General features: G+C 34.2%; 1 protein-coding gene across 3 annotated transcripts; it reads right to left on the bottom strand.

The window, feature by feature from the left end:
- Positions 1-3,409: 3,409 nt before the first annotated feature.
- Positions 3,410-11,543, bottom strand: LOC8285525 (branched-chain-amino-acid aminotransferase-like protein 1). 3 transcript variants are annotated; one of them, XM_048369686.1, is made up of 20 exons: positions 11,383-11,543; positions 11,157-11,255; positions 10,695-10,766; positions 10,156-10,248; positions 9,745-9,882; positions 9,598-9,656; positions 8,923-9,025; positions 8,150-8,338; positions 7,971-8,071; positions 7,328-7,382; positions 7,102-7,188; positions 6,613-6,664; positions 6,173-6,258; positions 5,927-5,980; positions 5,529-5,612; positions 5,026-5,097; positions 4,806-4,886; positions 4,448-4,483; positions 3,924-4,071; positions 3,410-3,733 (listed from the first exon to the last, which is right to left on the bottom strand). In XM_048369686.1, the coding sequence occupies exons 1-19, from the start codon at positions 11,473-11,475 to the stop codon at positions 3,943-3,945; spliced, it is 1,683 nt and encodes a 560-aa protein (XP_048225643.1). In that variant the 5' UTR covers positions 11,476-11,543; the 3' UTR covers positions 3,410-3,733; positions 3,924-3,942. The 3 variants fall into 3 exon arrangements, 2 of the variants coding, with proteins under 2 accessions (XP_048225643.1, XP_048225644.1); XR_007214290.1 differs by lacking the exon at positions 3,410-3,733 and adding an exon at positions 4,212-4,327 and having other exon boundaries at positions 3,938-4,071; XM_048369687.1 differs by lacking the exon at positions 11,383-11,543 and having other exon boundaries at positions 10,695-10,798.
- Positions 11,544-18,541: the final 6,998 nt, after the last annotated feature.

Here is an 18,541-nt window from a genome sequence, read left to right as displayed (position 1 = left end):
TTTTAATCTAAGAATTGGATGCAATCTGAAACACTCAGACCCAACATCCATCTGTATTCCACAGAGTCACTCCCTCCCATTGAATTGAAAAACCAGTAATTACTAAGTTCACTACTGTCTACGTTAAAATAGAAAGTTTTACAAGAAATATTTTTTTCTATACTTTGACTCCACCCTTCATACTCTAATCAGCAAATAAATAAACTCTTTTTGGCCTAATTCTTATAATTAAAAAAGAAATTACACTTTTACAGGATTTTTAGAATATTCCAAGTTTTAAGGCTGTAGAGTATCTTTTCTCCCATCTGTTTTTACTTCCTTGTTCTCTAGTGGGGAATTTGGGTTAAAGGATTCCATTTCCAACTCTTTCTAAAATACACACAAAAAAATAAAATAAAATAAGTGCCCATATCTGTCTGTACTGTATTACTATTAGAAATCTCTTTAGTTAAAAAAAAAAAAAAAGAAAAAGAAAAGGGGGAGGGGAGAGTAGTGAAAGGTCTCAATGTGTTATGTGCCACTAACACAGCATAAAGAGAATAATCAGCTTAATGCATCCAAAACCAAGAAAAGAAAATACAAAAAGAGATGCAAGAATATGATTGTGCATTATATATCAATCAAATGCAAGCAAAGTTATAAAAAGGAATAGCAGCAGCTAGTGGTGATGTTGCTTTTATCAGATAGAATAAAGCAGAAAAGGTATAATAAGGAAAAAGCTACTCACCAAACAATGCATGATAAATGAAATGTGCATAATTTGATCAACAAAAATTTTGATTCTTACTACCATTTTTTTGGCCCACTTAATAAACTACTCAAAGAGAGGGGAAAAATAAATAAATGATACTGCAAATTAGCTCATGTACTTGAAGTAAAATAAGTACAGGGTCCATTAAAAACTTGTTCATGGAACAGTTTGTACATCTCTCTCTCCCTGCCAATCATATGCATTACTGTATAGGCATAAGGACTCTCTTTCCTAAATACATAGAATTTATGTTTTATAAGTCTACTATTCGAACAAAGAAAATAGATCACCATTTGTTCGTTCGTCCCACATTCAATAAGCATAAGACATCTAATGTTGAAGCAAACCCATCAAAGGCTTCATGACCAATACTATGAAAATGGAATGATTAAGACAGTTAACTAATCATTCTATAACATTAATTATCTGCCTATAATTAAAGGACTAAATGCATAATCACTGATTCAATTAGGAGGATCGATTCAAACTTGTTTTGGTAATGGGTCTGAGCAAGGAGGGTACAAATCAGACAACCTATGCGACCGAGACTCCAGATCATAGATCCATACGTAGGTGGATGGGCAGTCATTAAAATAAAATACCATGTTCCTGAAATCTGGGGCGTCGGTAGGTATTGCAAATGATGAACTGAGATCATCGTTCAGAAATATTGCTCTATTCTTTAAACTTGCTATCTCAACCTACTAATCCATCTTATTTTTATTGTCCAATTCGGAGATAACAAATGGAATGAACCGTTCAGATGTGCATATCATCATAATTACTCCTTCACATTCTATTATATGATATTTTATCAACTGAATTTCCATTGGCAATGATTTATGTACGCCCCCGAAGCATGTCATCGTCGATGGCATCAAAGGCGAAGACACAACGGTCCAGTCATAGTTTTGCAGGTTTAAAACACCCAGAACTCCATTGTCAAAAAGACAATATAATCTCCCTTCTCTATAAGCCAAATCATTGCATGAACTACGATGATTAATTCTGAGAGTATATTTTCTCCAAATCCAGACCGGATTACCATAACGACATAAATTAATAGTAACAAAATCATATCTGACATCACCTGATCTTACCAAAAAATCACGCAATCAGGAGACTTTGGCGAAGCAGAAAATACTGCTTTAGGGTTTACGCCAGGATCAAGACTTGGTACCTTAATTTCAGTTGAAGTAAAAGGATTACAGCATAAAAGTAATGGTTACTGACGGTGTTTCATGAGCAGCCATTCTTGTTTTGAAGCAATAACATCTGCATTCTAGAATCTGTCGCAGGAGTAGATTCTATTGAGAAGAGAACCTCTAAAGGCGCAGTTAGAAGCAATAACATCTTCAGTATCATCAGCAACAGAGATACTGTAATTCATTAAAAAAGCATGTGTGTTCGTTCAGATGGACATGAATCTTGTTCCATATCTTACAGATAGAACCAAAATTAACTGTCAACCCAATTGAGTTGGTCGTAGATTAACTTGTAGACATCGTTGGGAAGAAGAGACCATCCGTTTCCTGGCATTTCGTGGTTACTAAAGAGATACAGAATTTCTTAAGAAATAGAAAATAAAACCTAGGGAAATTTTTATACATTACTAATATTTTTAAAATAAAATTTAAATTAATAAAAACATAAAAATATCGAGAACCATTTGTAAATAGGAAAAGAATTAAAAGTCCTTCTCAAAGTAGAAAATCCAATTAAAAAGAAAACTTTTATCACTAAATAAGAGATAAATAAATAGAAAAAAAATAAAAATTCTTATCAAAATAAGAAATCCAATTAAATAAAAAAATATCTTTTAAAGTTTCCAAAAATAAATAAAGAATTTAAAAATAGTAGATTATATTTTTTAAAATCTTTAAAAAATATTGAAAGAGTTTTGATATTTGAAACGTGTCCGATACATAAATATACGACATTTTCAAATTTATGTGCAACTTAGATTACTAGGAATAAGTATTATTTATATTTCAGATCAGAAAAGAATGATTGTATGATTGTTGGTTGTTTTGTTTGTATTTCTTCGGCATGTTGCTTTTGGTGTTAAACTTCTTATTAGATTGGCTCTATATTCAATTTTAACATGAAAAATAAAATAATAAAATATAAAAAATCTGAAAAATATATAGCTATCTCAATTTGAGTTAAATTTTCATATGAGTTTGTTATGGTAATTTATTAATTAATATATTATTTATATTTATATTTATATTAAAATAAAGTTATTTTTTTATGACAATAAATTAGAAAATAAACCATTGTGTTGTATTTTAGTATTCTATATTACTGGAAAAATTCATATTTAAACCCATCTAATAAATCACCTAATTATCTTGTAGAATAGCTCCATGGCTATTATCTTCCTTCGGCTCAAAAATAATTGTTGTACCAATGACTATTTTATTTTTCTTTTAAGAGTTTCATTCTATTATTAAATAATCATGTTATATATAAAGCCCCATTGAATTAATTTCTATCTGTTTTTGCTTTACTTTTAGATCTGTTATGGGTTCCCTTTTCTGCAGGCAGGATCATCAAATTTTCTTCTTGTTCTTAGGTAATACATAAATCATATAATGAAAAACTCTATGACGACCACTGTATGTAATGTAAACCTTCTCAGCTTAAAAACTTATATAGGAGAGATTTTATTTGCTCTCTTTGTAGGATTTGGATTTAATTATCATTTCCAAGGTCGATGTTTGAAAGGATAGGAGGCAGGCCTACCAATGGCAGGCAACTTATTACAAGGGATTAGATAATACAGGATCTTGGTTGTTATTTTTGAATGGGGGAGAGTTAAAAACCTTCATCCACCGGGATTAAGAGAGCCCTTACAGTCTCACCATACTGTTTATTCAAATTTACACTGCTCCTCTCAATCTTCTTTCTTTGAAGCAATGTCACCACTCATTCGCATCTTCAGGATGTAGGCCTCCATTGTTCATCAGTAGACACAATCTGGTAGAAGTTACGTTCCATAGAACATAGATATCAGAATAGAGAGCAAGTAGAAGTAGCATTTTTGAGCATTATTCTGAATAAAGTTATAGGATTGGCATATTTTTGGGAGCTCAAGACTAGAAAGTGCTTGAATTATAATAATCTTCAGTAGGATCAGAGAATGGTTAGACAGAGGAGGCAATCATACCCTTCAAGAGCTATGTCATTCAACTGGTCTGATATGAAGGTATTGGCACTCCTGAGTGTTCTGTCAGCTTTTTGTAAGCATTTTGCAACCTTTGGGTCACCGGCCCCACTTTACCATTGCCAACTTCACGTCCATCAATCTTCACAACCTGTTATAAGAGGCTCATAAAATACATATTACTCATCAGAAGGAGAGACCCTTTTCTTTTCGAAATTGATTACACAATGAGGAATTATAATATATGATGTGTACAAGAAAATAACATCCTAGCAAAAGCATTTTAAGCACCTAAGCTATATAGTTCCTTATCGTTGAGCCCTGCAAAGGTGCTGATTCCAGTGGCACTTGTTGCACTTTCATATTACGGAGCCTGTAGTCAGGCCAGGAAGGATAATACATCCAACCTGACTAGCCGACCAGCCAATACATCCAAAAATATGTAAAGAAATGCACAAAGTGCACGCAGACTGCAAACTGTTGCAGAGGTATAGTGAAAATCTCAGTTCTAGAAGAAATACACTCACCGGGCTAAGCTCTCCCATTGTTCCTGTTGTCCATGCCTACAAGGCAACAAGATTTGTAGTTAAAAAATTAATAAGCAAATATAAACATTCATCAATAAGTAAGCGCATTTATTTCCATAAGTGCTTGGTCATATATCTCTTGAATATATTCATGAAATGGGTAACATATAGATGTAATTTTCGGTTAATTAGTTCAGAGAAAGAAAGCGAGTCTTGTTGAGCAAAAGTGAATTTTCCTCCACAAATAGCTCAATGTCACAGATATAGAGATATTACAACAAAATAGTTGGCAAGACTTGATTCCAAAAACGCCAGATTTTCAGGGACGTCTCAGCAAAGATTACAAAAAGTTGAATACCTCATCTGCAGTATGAAACTCAGATAGACTGATTCTTCGTTCTTCCAGGACCAAATTCTCCTTTATCACTAGATCCATAACCTGCAACATCGGAAATTTTATTCATGCATTTACTGGAATTATGCTATATATAGTCCAGATATGAGATATAATGCATTGCAGACGTTCATGATTTTGGCAAATAAATATTTCTACTAATATGAAAGGTCATACAACTTACAGTAGCTCGAGTGATTCCAGGAAGGCAATAATCAGCATGAGGTGTAGAAACACGGCCTTTTTTCACTAGAAACTACACAAAAAATACTCCGATGAGTCCTTTTTGTTATCAAAACTAGAACCTTTACATAAGTGCATTTCATAGTAATTAATGACAAGTGGTACTAGCCACAAGGCAATGCCATGATTGCTGTCCAATATAACAATAACAGTACTATTATATGATGGTGAAAAGTGAGATATGGTACTTATATTCCTTCAAAAATTTAATGCACTATGCATTAAGCTGATCATATCATGAATAATTCATAAACATCCACAACCACATTCCACCCTTCCTATTGTTTGATCAATTTTTGTGCACAAAATCTCTGTTTTGTATGCTTAACGAGTGCACCTCTAAAAAATTTCACTAGCCTATTCAAGCGAGTGGATGAAAGGAACCTAAAACTTTGTACACATGCAGATCAAGCATCAGAAACAGTAACACAAGCATAAGCTTACAATGTTTGTAGCATTTGTTTCAGACACATAACCATCCTTGTCAAGCATAATTGCGTCATCTGCATTTGCATTATTCCCTTCTATCTGTATTACCGCAAATGAAAATAACAAATTTAGTCAAGATTCAACAGAATCATTGAATGATGGCAGTTGGCTCGTCCACCGCCATGGTGGGTGGTACCATATTAGTTTCACACAAAATTAACTAGTTGTCACCACCAGACCGAATCAGTTATACATGGAAGAAACCCAACCTATATTACCATGCACATTAATTCTTTAAATAACTAGGGTAATGTAGCTATTAGTATAACTATGAGTACTTTGAAGCAACAAATTTTATGTTCAACATGAGAAAACCATGTCATACAATCAAAAGAACTTTAGTAGGAGAGTACCTTCGCTAGAATGTTATTGAGGAGGTTATTGTGGTGAATCTTTGAATCCAAGTTCTGGAATTACATAAAGAAGAAAAGGAGGTAAGGCAAACAGCAAGATTTAAATTAAAAAAAGCCTCTTAAAAGTATTCAACATAACTATGTTTATCTTTTGAACATGATTATGAAGCCATGATTACAAATTATATTTTTTTGTTGAATGCTAATAACAAATCCAAGAAGATTAAAGAAGAACAGAAATGTTACATTTGGTGAATTACGCCGTGTAGTAGCAGTCACCAGATTTATGCCATGTGTATTGTCGTAGACAGGTGGTTTCCATTCTGGAAGCACTGCAATTCAATTGCCATAGAAGTGCATCAAGAGAAAGCTAATGAAGCACATCAGTACATTATATGACTAGACTCATTCCCATGCTCCCTCAGAAAAGGGGAAGCCAGAGAAGAGAGAGAGAGAGAGAGAGGAGAGAGGAGAGAGAGAGAGAGAGAGAGCATTATGACTAACATCTAAGAAAAGACACTAAGAAAGGAACGGTTCCATTTTCTACAAAAGCCACTGCGTCAACATCATTATTTTAATAGCAGTGACTTTGACATGGTCCCAACAAGCACTTGTCCACAAGATAAAGACCATTGATGCTGTAGTATTGGAGTAATACAGCATTGAGAAGTAAGAGTTAGCCTTACCAATTAACGTGCATCCATACAGATTAAATGCTGGGCTCATGCCTGAAGTAACCTGTTAAAAGAAAGGGAAAGTGAGCGAAGAAAATTGATGTGAACAAGTTATAAGAGTAAGAAAGAACTCATTATGCTGTAAGATAGATGATTGTGAAGACCACACTACTTTGCTCACAAAGGCCATGCCTATTCTTCCGCGATTATGTCCCAACAGTATGTCTAATGGACCTTCAAAACAGGAGCCACTCTTCTATGCTTAAACAGTGAAAATAATTTTGTGGTAAATACTATTATCAGCCAAGTTCTTTTGTTATAAATGCTATCATCAGCCAAGTCTTTTTTGTTATATTTCGACCATACTACTTCACTGACGAAAATTGTTATGCCATGGTGGACTCAAATTATTCCCATAAGACAAAAGGTCAGAGAACTCCATGAAGCATTAAAATTATTAAAAGATTTAAAGAGAGCAGAGAAGAGAGAGAGATAATTAACCTTCTTTCCGCGTGTGAGGGATAGTCGGATATGTGCATTATCAAACATTCCATTCGTAACTAGAGTTCTGAAGATGGCTTCCTTGACCTAAAATTTGATGAAAATTTTACGAAGATGAAGTAATTTTCTCAATGAATTTGCGAAGAAAATGAACTAATACAATTTATATAAGAGCCAACAACCTTGAACAAGTCTAAACAAATTCAAATTCATCTTCAAACTCTACCTCTTCACGAGTTGGCACATTCTTGAAAGCTAGAGCCTTTGCAGAGTCAAACAACCTAATGATAAGATAGACCTAAGTCAGATTGTTGCAAAGACAAGAAATATTGTTCTCATCCATCGATAAGACAATCACACTAAAGGGGACAAGAAATAGAACATGAAGAATCTGTTGTGATTCATGGACCTTTAAGGAAGAAAAAATGTATTTTCTGCAGAAGAAATGGAGCTCATGGAACTCAAAGTTCTGTCATGTATGAACAAAGGAAGGAGGTGCTTTTGAAACAAATGGCAGGAAAAAAAGGCAAGGTGAAAAAAGGGGGGAAAGAGCATCATGCTATATGCTTGTGTAGTTCATGAACAAATAATATAAAGAGATGAACAAGAAAAATATAATGGTTAAGAATTACTTGAATTCAGGCAGTATGTGCACAGTCAATTTATGAAATGTCAATTAATTAGTTGGTATTACAATTGAAGGTTTCGCTGAAAGTAGAAGCTTATAAACACATACCACAACATTTTGAACCAGAAATAAAATCTGGCTCTTAATATTAATAATAAGCCAATATAACCTCTTTTATCATGTCAGTATAAAATATGCCAGCACTAAACTTTGCCAAAAGTTATACCAGTCTCTAACTAACCTATCCAAATGCTCCTCAAGCTTAAATATCTTCCCATTGTACACTCGAAGTCCCTCCCAAACTGAATCACCACCTTGGACAACTGAATCAAACACAGAAACCTGATACAAGTTCCAACACATATGCTGAAGAAGTGCAACCCCATCAACAGCGCACCCACATGTTTTCTGAACACATACCTTAGCACTTTCGCGGGGTAGAATCTCATCTCCAACCCATGCAAGCAACTTTTCATTTGCAGGAATTGGAATGTCCGGAGGAGGTAACGGGCTCTTCAATAGGGATGATGTCTGTCTCACATGCCGCCTAAGCATATTGTATAAAGGTAGACTTTGCTCCAACAAGTCATATAGAGAAAATGGAAACGGCTGACAAAAATGATACAAACTATCAGTAAATAAACTAGTCCGAGGGATGAGTGGATAACATCAAGAGAGAATGCAAGGCTGATAATATTATGATTACACTAGACATTCAGAAAAGCGCTTTGTATGATAAGAAAATCAATCAATTTAAGCAGTCAATATGTCCATGTTAAGGCTTTGGAGAGCCTAAAGTCTTGAATTACTGCCTACAATGTCAGAAATTGCCTTTTAAGGAGGTAAAGCATTGCATTTTCTCATCCTTGATCTCCCCCTTTCCTCTTTGAGAAGAATTAATAATAAAGAAAGATCTATCAAGGAAGCGTTTAGAAATATCCTCTGCTCCTACTTTCCACCAGGTATTGTATCATAGCACTATGAAGAAAAATAAGCCTATATGGTAGGAACACCATTAAAGACTAAAAAAGTGAAAATTAAATTCTTAAAGAAATTTCTTAAAGATAATTGCAAATCTGCGAGACTGGTTATCTGAGTCAAATAGATCATTTGACTCTCTCTAATTCATTGAAACAGGAAATGATAAATAGTATTTGTGTTTGCATCAAAAGATAAAGCACAAACTGTTATACCTGAGAATATTTTCTTGATTGTGTGAAGCCTCTTGATTGATGCACACTTTTGTACCACCATGGAGCCCAAATGCCATCTACAGGTTTTGGACCAGCTTCCCATCTGACATTGTGTTGAATAAGTAGTCATAACCACAATGTGGTTTAGCCATATATATATATATATATATATATTCCATGAATCCAATGAATATTTGTTATTTTGTACAAAATACAAAAGCAAAACATCAAAATCTTACTATCACACAAAATCTTACTCTATTTTATATATATATATTTATTTTTTCTTATATATATTTATATATATAAAACTTCAAAACATCTCCAATCAATAAAGCTTCAACAGGTAGGGATGACAGACAAGTAAAGAAATTTGTTAGATAGAAGGCAGAAAGGGAGGTAATTGTTATGGTAGGACCACCAGACAAGATTACTGTGGATGTATATTTCAAGGTATGGCTTTTCTAAATGACTGAGTTATGACTAGCATCATTGAGAATTTAAACAAGAAACATTCGTCAAATATGAATCCCTACACATCTTCACCTATACCCTCCAGTCCAGTTCTGCTAACCAAGATTTTTGATAATTTTTGAAGTACATAAATTTTTTAATTTTCTTCTAAAAATAAAAAATAGCAGGAATTGACTTTCAAATGGATATGTTCCTACAAACCTGAGCATTGCATTGTCAAATGGAATACCCAAGTCCTCACAAAGACCACGTAAAGTTCCCTGCACACAAGGCCAACAAATTCAAATGGAAATCCATTTCATGCTGTACACTTGAAAGGGATTAGGGAACATCGAATATAAACAGAACCTCAGGATCTTGTTGAAGGTCTGCTCCATCAATAACAGGTGGGGGCTTTCCCAACTGAGAGAGATCATTGTATATGGAGACCAATTCTGCCAAACCTAGCTCAGAGAAGGATGGGGGCACAACCTTTCCAAAAGATGGCTGGACAACATAAAACATATGGATAATGAATGAAAGAATAGATCAGCGAGTTACATCAGGAATACAGAACTCCAGAATATACAAAATTCAAACTAGTTAGGTCATCATTCTTGCAGAAAAGAAGAAAGAGAAGATCGGGGAAAGTAAAAGGTGTTTGATTTTTATGCTACAAAGATATCAAAGTTGAAGTCACTCTCATTAGGCATGACAACAAATTTCAAACCAAATGTTGCATTGGCATTGATGATTAATGATTGATTTACAAATGCTAACCAATATATGAAGAGGGTTACGTATCAATATAAAGTGTTTTCCTTTCTTCATCAAATCACTGGGCAGACCAGGTAGACGTTGCTTTGCAATATGCTGCAGTCAAAAAAGAAATTCTCATCACAAACCATCAACGGAAACCCAAAAAAGTCCTGTCAACTTAAAAAGTATTAAGCTTACAACAGCTTCAGTTGTATCTAGAACAACTCAACTATTTTCATCGCAGTTATAAATAATGGACACACTGAAGTATAATTGTGAGCTTTAAAACAAAAGAAATATTTTAAACCCGAGACTTCCAGCAGCAACAATCACTCACTTGAAATTCTAAACACCCAGAAAGACAAATCAATTTATGGGGAAAATTTTGATTACAACAAGGGGAAGCATTTCTGTCAGTATAAGTGCCTAATACATAACAATGATCTATTTGTTACATGTCTCAAAAAGATATTACAAACAAGAAAATAACGATATTCTTGGGAAAATAGCATAACATAATTCACAATATCAAATTTTTCATAGAACAGCTTATGCATTACCTTACAAAACCGGTACTTCTTTCCTCCTGGTCCAAGAATAACATCGTTTACAACCTTAGTTCCATCGGATTCCTATTCCCAGAGAAATAGACCAAATCCAGTTACTAGAATAAGAAGAGAAACAAAATGATGATAAAGTACTTGGATTAAGTAAGAGAAGGTGAAAAGATAAAAATGAAAAGATAAGATACTGGAAGCTATACATGGACTTCTTAAAGGCAACAAATATCACGATTACATTCAACAGAAACCCAAAAATCATTCAGGATAACGACAGTTCAACAAAACCAAATCATAGAACTCCTTCCGAAAATGTTGTTACACCACAAATAGCTATAGTAAAATATCCGCATGCCTCATAAGAGAGCATAAGACATCACTTGAACACGGAAGGATATTACAGTAGTAATTATGACCTTTAAAATAAGAAAGATGTAGATGACATTATCATAGTTGGCATACCATTTTGGAAAGAACCTCTTCCCTGTAGGGTCTCTCAGCACCCGTAACCTTTAGAAAATTTGCATATAAAGGCTCATCACGCACTTCTATGTCATCCCTCTACAGAAAACACAAAAACCCAATTGAATAAAGTCGAAGTAATATAAACACAAATATTGGGTTACGAATTAACTATAAAAAAACAATGTATGACTAACTAATCAAAAAAATCAAGAGAGAGAGAAACCTGAGCAAAAGAATACATAAGAGAAGTACTGAGGGATCTTGGAGTAGACCAAGAATGGATAGTTTCTACCTCTTGTTGACTTTCTATTGCCATTTTTCTGGGGAAAATTCTTGTGTGATTTAATATTATTGATTAGAGTAAGATGAAGTATATATAGCAAGTTAGAAACAGAGGGAACAGAAGCAGTAACGTCTTACGTCAAAAAATGGCTTTTCGTGGGGCATCACGTGGGGACCGACTATTGGGTAAGACTGCTTTTTTTTTTTTTTTTTGAAGGGGACTGTTTTTCTTATAGACATTAAAAAAAAACCCTTCTAATATGTCATTATAGGACTTCTATAATTCTTAAAAATAGTATTTATTAATGATATTTATCTAAAGTATTAATTTATACGAAACTGTTGAAAGTATTTTGGTTTGCTTTAGGAGTTTTTAGAATAAAATTCTAATATTTAGGACTGTTTTTGTTTTGACTAGTTCAATAGATGTTACCACAAAATACGTATAGTATATTTTGTTGGCTATCTTTTCTCTTTTTTGTTTTTGTACGGTTATATAACTTTATCTGATTATCAATAAGATTAGTAGCAAGTTATTGATTATTATCTCAACAAATTGGTATCAGAGCCTTTGAGAGTGAAAACTTGAGTGTAAGGTTAGGAACTGCAGTATCCTAGCATAAGTAAGAGAGTGAAACACCTGTGAGTGAAACACCTGTGAGTGAAACATAGAGAGATGGCAGCAAAAGCAAACGCTAACTTTATTCAGGCAAACTTTCCTAAGTTTGATGGAGATTATGATCACTGGAGCATGCTGATGGAAAACTTTCTGAGGTCAAAGGAGTACTGGAATCTCATTGAAACTGGGTACTGTGAGCCTGATGATGGAGAGGTGACAACTCCTGCACAGAAAAAGACACTAGAAGAGATGAAGCTGAAGGATTTGAAGGTAAAAAATTATCTCTTTCAGTCCATTGACAAATTAAATTTGAAGACCATGCTTCAAAAGGACTCATCTAAACAAATATGGGAATCAATGAAGATAAAGTTTCAGGGGAATGCAAGAGTTAAACGTGCTCAACTTCAGGCACTTCGTCGAGAGTTTGAAGTTTTAGAAATGAAGGTTGGAGAGTCTGTTTTTAATTATTTTTCACAAGTAATGACAGTTGCTAATAATATACGAAATTATGGAGAAGACATGCCTCATGTTAAAGTAGTGGAAAAAAATTTACGCTCTTTAACAGAACAATTTAACTATATTGTTTGTTCTATTGAAGAGTCAAAGGATATCGATTCTCTCACTATTGATGAGTTGCAAAGCTCATTGATTGTGTAACACCCCCATCACATGTTAACCAATAAATATTAGCCAGGAAGCATACAAGCATCGTAGAATATATACTACAGGTAGATAGGTCAATATGTAGGTTGTTAAGAATCCAGACACAAGGTTATTAACATATAAACATATGATTATACTTAAACATCATTTAACAAGTATTACAAACATCTTCTTATGCCTTATAAGGCATACTTCCATATATATCACATAACTGCATACAAAAATGCATCAGGAGGAGACTTCACAAAACTGGCCCAACTTGACAGAACTGCTAAAAGCTAGACTTCGCATACAACCAACGGATGCACTACTATTTACAAACCTGAAAAGAAAAATTTTGAGAGGGTGAGCCTCCATTTCGATAAATAAATAATCAACATAATCTATATCACATACACTTAATACAATTTCCACCCAATCACATAACTTTCCATGATATTCACAGTTTAGGTATAAAGTCATATCATTCTACTCAATTCATTACAACCATCATAGAAGAAATACAATTCAACAATTATGGTTAGTTCTCACGGCTTGTGGATCCCCTTTAATGTGCTGCTCCGCCTCATCCTCACATATCACACACGTAAGCTCGCCTCATCTCACATTATACACTTTTATAGCCTCTCTAGGCTTTAGCCTCCCAAGGCTTTATATATATATATCTTTTTTTTCATAGGGAATCCACCATTCACATGCACATATGCACTTAACATCACAATTCAATCATTTCACTTATATCATATTTCAGCAATAACAATTGTTCCACTCAACACCAATCATTTCCATCTCGGTCATTCAAACATAAACAATATTAAGCAAACGCAACCATTTGCGAACATTTGATTAAATATATGAACATAGCAAATATTAACTATTTACTTACTCAAAATATACTTATTCCTTTAGCATATAAGAACCTCCTTTCTCCACAACTTCCTTTCTAGGCCTTTGAGTACCTGTCAACACATTCATCAATTCACATTTCATGCATATTACAAATATTCATGTAAATGCGAGTTCTAATGCATTACAAGATCATCCCCTCTCTAATTCATAGGTCTAACTCTTCCTCTAAGACTCTCAATTACTGTTTTAATATCCTATAAACATTTCCCATCTAGTTAAATACCAATTTAACTCAAATTAACATCAATAAATTGCATAAAACTAATCTCCAACATTTCTGTTTTCTAGACAGAATTTAGTACCAAGGTATATTTATTGCTGGGGAAAATTGGCTTAATACAAAAATCTCATATTAAATAGACATATCCATTTATGCGTCTAGTTTCATCTCCAAGAAGAATTACTCAATTCCGACTTCTATAGATTTAATTATTTTTAAATTACTGAGCAAGGGTCATACAGCTAGTTGTACCCGAGCAGCAATCTGTTTGCTCAATTTAAGCAACCAAAACGGCAAAAATAGTAAAATTATAAAACTACAAAGTTATAGAGGACTCTTTAAACTTTCCATAGACACTAATTAAGCTTAATTTGGACTTATATAACCCATGTTATGCCTAAAATACAGAACATTAAGGTTGCTGGAATTTTGACAGTTTTCTATCTTAACATACTTAAACTTAAATCAAGCTTAATCTTTATGCAATCATTCAATACTCTACTAATTCATGATAATCAGACCTTTAATTAATCAATGAGAGCATCAAATGAAGTTTTTTCAATTTGTAATCAAGAACCCTAATGACAAATTAATAACACTCAAGTAACAACTTACCAATTTCAGCTTTTGGGTTGCTAATATGCTTAAATCCTTTAGCTTTAGCTTGGCTCCTTCAATAGTTGGCAAAATCCTATCTTAATCTTAAGTTTTTCTAGGTATTCCACTCCTTTCTCTTATTCCAAATTTTGTGTTTTTGGCCATGTACGAATTTTAGAGAAATGAAGAGGTAAAATGAGCTTACTCATGGTTCCAATTTCCAATATTCCTCTCTTAATGCCACCACCTACTAAACTATTTTTATCACCCTAAATTAATTCTTACTAACCATATATAGGTACTAACTTTTAATTGTATCTTTTAAGTCCAATCTATTTACCCAACCTTCAACTATTGGTTCAATTAAGTCTTAAGGCTTAATACACATAACCCAAGTACTTAATCAACTTATCTAAATTAATAATCTAATATCATGCTTCTTATTCTCTACTTATAATTAATATATATATGTTCTCATAAAATAATAATATCATTGATATACCATCATATGCCCAATGATTAAATGTAAATGCACATAACATGGATGATGAGAAAATGCAGGCGTTACAGATTGTGCATGAAAAGAAGTTTCGAAAGAAAGATGGGGGAGAACATGTTTTGAAAGTAAGTTCAGAGGAGAGACATGATGTATGGGGAAGAGGCAGAAGCACCTTTAGAGGACGAGGTAGAGGAAGGGGAAAATAAAGCTTCAATTGAGCCACGATTGAATGTTACAGATGTCATAAACTTGGGCATTTTTAGTATGAATGTCCTTCTTGGGGCAAGAAGGCAAATTATGCAGAGTTTGATGAAAATGAAGAGCTGTTGTTGATGGCATACATGGAGATGAATAATGCAAAAAGAGAAGAGGCATGGTTCCTAGACTCGGGATGCTCGAATCACATGTGTGAAGATAAATTGATTTTCAGTGCAATGGATGATTCTTTCAGACATGTGGTAAAGCTTGGAAACAACACTCAAATGAACGTGCTTGGAAAGGGAAATGTGAAGTTGATGGTGAATGGAATAGTTCGTGTGATCACTGAAGTGTTTTATGTACCTGAACTTAAGAACAATCTCTTGAGTTTAGGCCAATTGCAAGAACGAGGTTTGGGTATTCTGATTCAATTAGGGATATGTCGGATATATCATCCTGACAGAGGTTTGATTATTCAAATGAATATGACAACAAATAGAATGTTTGTGTTGTTTGCCCAAGCTCAACTTCAGAGTGAATCATGTTTTAGCATTACCACACAAGATATCACTCAGCTATGGCATCGTAGATATGCTCATCTTAGCTGCAAAGGTTTGCAGATGTTGAAAGCAAAGGAAATGATTAAAGATCTTCCTGAATTACCGGATTCTACAATGGTATGTATTGACTGCATGAAAGGAAAACAACATCGTGATTCTATTCCCAAGAAAAGCCAATGGAGAGCAACTCAAAAGTTACAGTTGGTCCATGCAGACATATGCGGACCCATCACTCCAGCTTCCAACAGTAACAAGAGGTACATTTTATGCTTCATAGATGATTATTCTAGGAAAGCATGGACATATTTTCTGTCACAAAAATCAGAAGCATTTTATTCCTTCAAATGTTTTAAAGCTCTTGTTGAAAAAGAAACAAGTTTTCATGTTAAGTGTTTACGAATAGATAGAGGTGGGGAGTTTAACTCTATGGAATTCAATGAGTTTTGCAAGCAGAATGGGATAAGAAGGCAGCTGATTACAGCTTACACTCCACAACAAAACGGAGTTGCCGAGCGCAAAAATAGAATCGTAATGAATCTGGTTAGATCGATGTTGTCAGAAAAAGGGATGCCAAAGGTTTTCTGGCCTGAAGCAGTGAGATGGGCAGTATATGTTTTGAATCGATCACCTATACTAGCTGTCAAATAAATAACCCCAGAGGAGGCATGGAGTGGTGAAAAGCCTTCAGTGGACCATTTTAGAATATTCGGATGTCTGGGGCATGTCCATATACCAAACGCAAAGAGAACAAAGCTTGAAGATAAAAGTATCAATTGTGTGCTTCTTGGTGTGAGTGATGAGTCTAAAGGATACAGATTATATGATCCTATCACCAAGAAAATTGTTATAATCCGGGATGTAGTATTCGAAGAGGATAAACATTGGAACTGGGAAGCAAGCAATGAAAAGGAACTGTTGATAGATACAGAATGTAATGACAGCGAGAATGAGGAAGAACATGAAAGAAGGGCAGAAGAAGAGGAAGCTGGCACAAATGAACCTAAAATTGAAGAAGAGGGAGCTGAAAATCTATCTTCAGGAACCACCATTGAAGAAGGTACAAACGATAGGGAGGGCAGAAATAGACATCCTCCTTTATGGATAAATGATTATGTTTTAGGTGAAGGTATATCAAAAGAAGAGGAGATGAACATGACATTTAATGTATATTCAGATCTAATGAGTTTTGAGAAAGCAGTAAAGAGTTCAAAGTGGCGTTTAGCTATGGATGAAGAAATTAAATCCATAGAGAGGAATCAAACCTGGAAGTTAGTAGAGTTACCTACTGGAGCAAAGAAAATTGGAGTAAAATGGGTTTATAAGACTAAATTGAATGAGCTTTGAGAGGTTGACAAATACAAAGGAAGATTCGTAGTTAAAGGTTACTCGCAGCAATATGGAGTGGATTATACAGAGGTTTTCGCACTTGTGGCCTGAATGGATACCGTAAGAATGATCATAGCACTTGCTGCGAATAAGGGTTGGAACCTCTATCAACTAGATGTCAAATCTGCTTTTTTGTATGGATAGTTAAGTGAAGAGGTTTATGTTGATCAACCTTTGGGATATGAGAAGAAAGGAAGTGAGCAGAAGGTGTATAAGCTGTGTAAAGCCCTTTATGGACTAAAACAAGCCCCAAGAGCTTGGTTTAGTCGAATTGAGTCTTATTTCATTAAGGAGAAATTTTAGAAAAGTCACAGTGAACATGCTCTATTCATTAAATAGAGCAAAGATGGTAAAATTCTCATCATAAGTATTTATGTTGATGATCTTTTGTTCATTAGTGATGATGAGAATATGATATATGAATTTAAATGCTCTATGAAAAGAGAGTTTGATATGACTGACTTAGGGAAGATGAGGTTTTTCCTTGGAATTGAAGTTCTACAAAGATCTGATGGCATTTTTATTTGTTAAAGAAAATATGCAGCTGAAATATTGAACCGTTTCGGCATGAAGGAGTGCAATTCGGTCTGTAATCCAATAGTTCTAGGATGCAAATTATATAGCGATGAGAAGGGAGTTAAAGTTGATGAAACTTATTTCAAACAGATTGTCGGAAGTCTGATGTATCTTACAGCAACTCGACCCGACCTTATGTTCATTGTAAGTTTAATTAGTCATTTTATGTCTAATTCAACTGAGTTACATTTACAAGCAGCTAAAAGAGCATTAAGGTATCTAAGAGGAACCATGAATTATGGAATCCTGTACAAGAAAGGAGGAGATAGAAATCTGCTGGCTTTCACAAATAGTGACTATGCAGGTGATGTGGAAGATAGAAAAAGCACTTATGGCTATGTATTCATGATAAGTGAAGGTGCAGTAGCCTGGTCGTCAAGAAAGCAACCCATAGTTACTCTTTTGACTACCGAAGCTGAGTTTGTAGCAGCAGCAGCTTGCGCTTGCCAAGCAATTTGGATGAGAAGAATTTTGAAAGAACTTGGTCATTCTCAAAAAGGAAGCACTACAGTGAAATGTGATAATAGTTCTACTATTAAGCTTTCGAAGAATGCAGTTTTACATGGTCGGTCTAAACATATAGATGTACGATTTCATTTTCTCAGAGATCTATCTAAAGAATGTGTTGTTAATCTGGTTCATTATGGAACTCGAAGTCAAATTGCAGACCTGATGATAAAACCATTGAAGCTAGAAGATTTTCAAAAATTTCGTGAAGAACTTGGAGTTTGTACAGTCCCAGATATGAACTAATTCTCCAGTAAAAGAAATAAGTTCAAGGAAGGGATTGTTGAAAGTACTTTGCTTTGCTTTAGGAGTTTTTAGAATAAAATCCTAATATTTAGGACTGTTTTTATTTTGACTAGTTCACTA

The sequence above is a fragment of the Ricinus communis genome, chromosome 10, assembly GCF_019578655.1.
Source record: "Ricinus communis isolate WT05 ecotype wild-type chromosome 10, ASM1957865v1, whole genome shotgun sequence".
Classification (NCBI taxonomy): domain Eukaryota; kingdom Viridiplantae; phylum Streptophyta; class Magnoliopsida; order Malpighiales; family Euphorbiaceae; genus Ricinus; species Ricinus communis.
The sequence above is the reverse complement of the archived record's forward strand: the minus strand, read 5'-3'. Positions and strand labels throughout refer to the sequence as shown.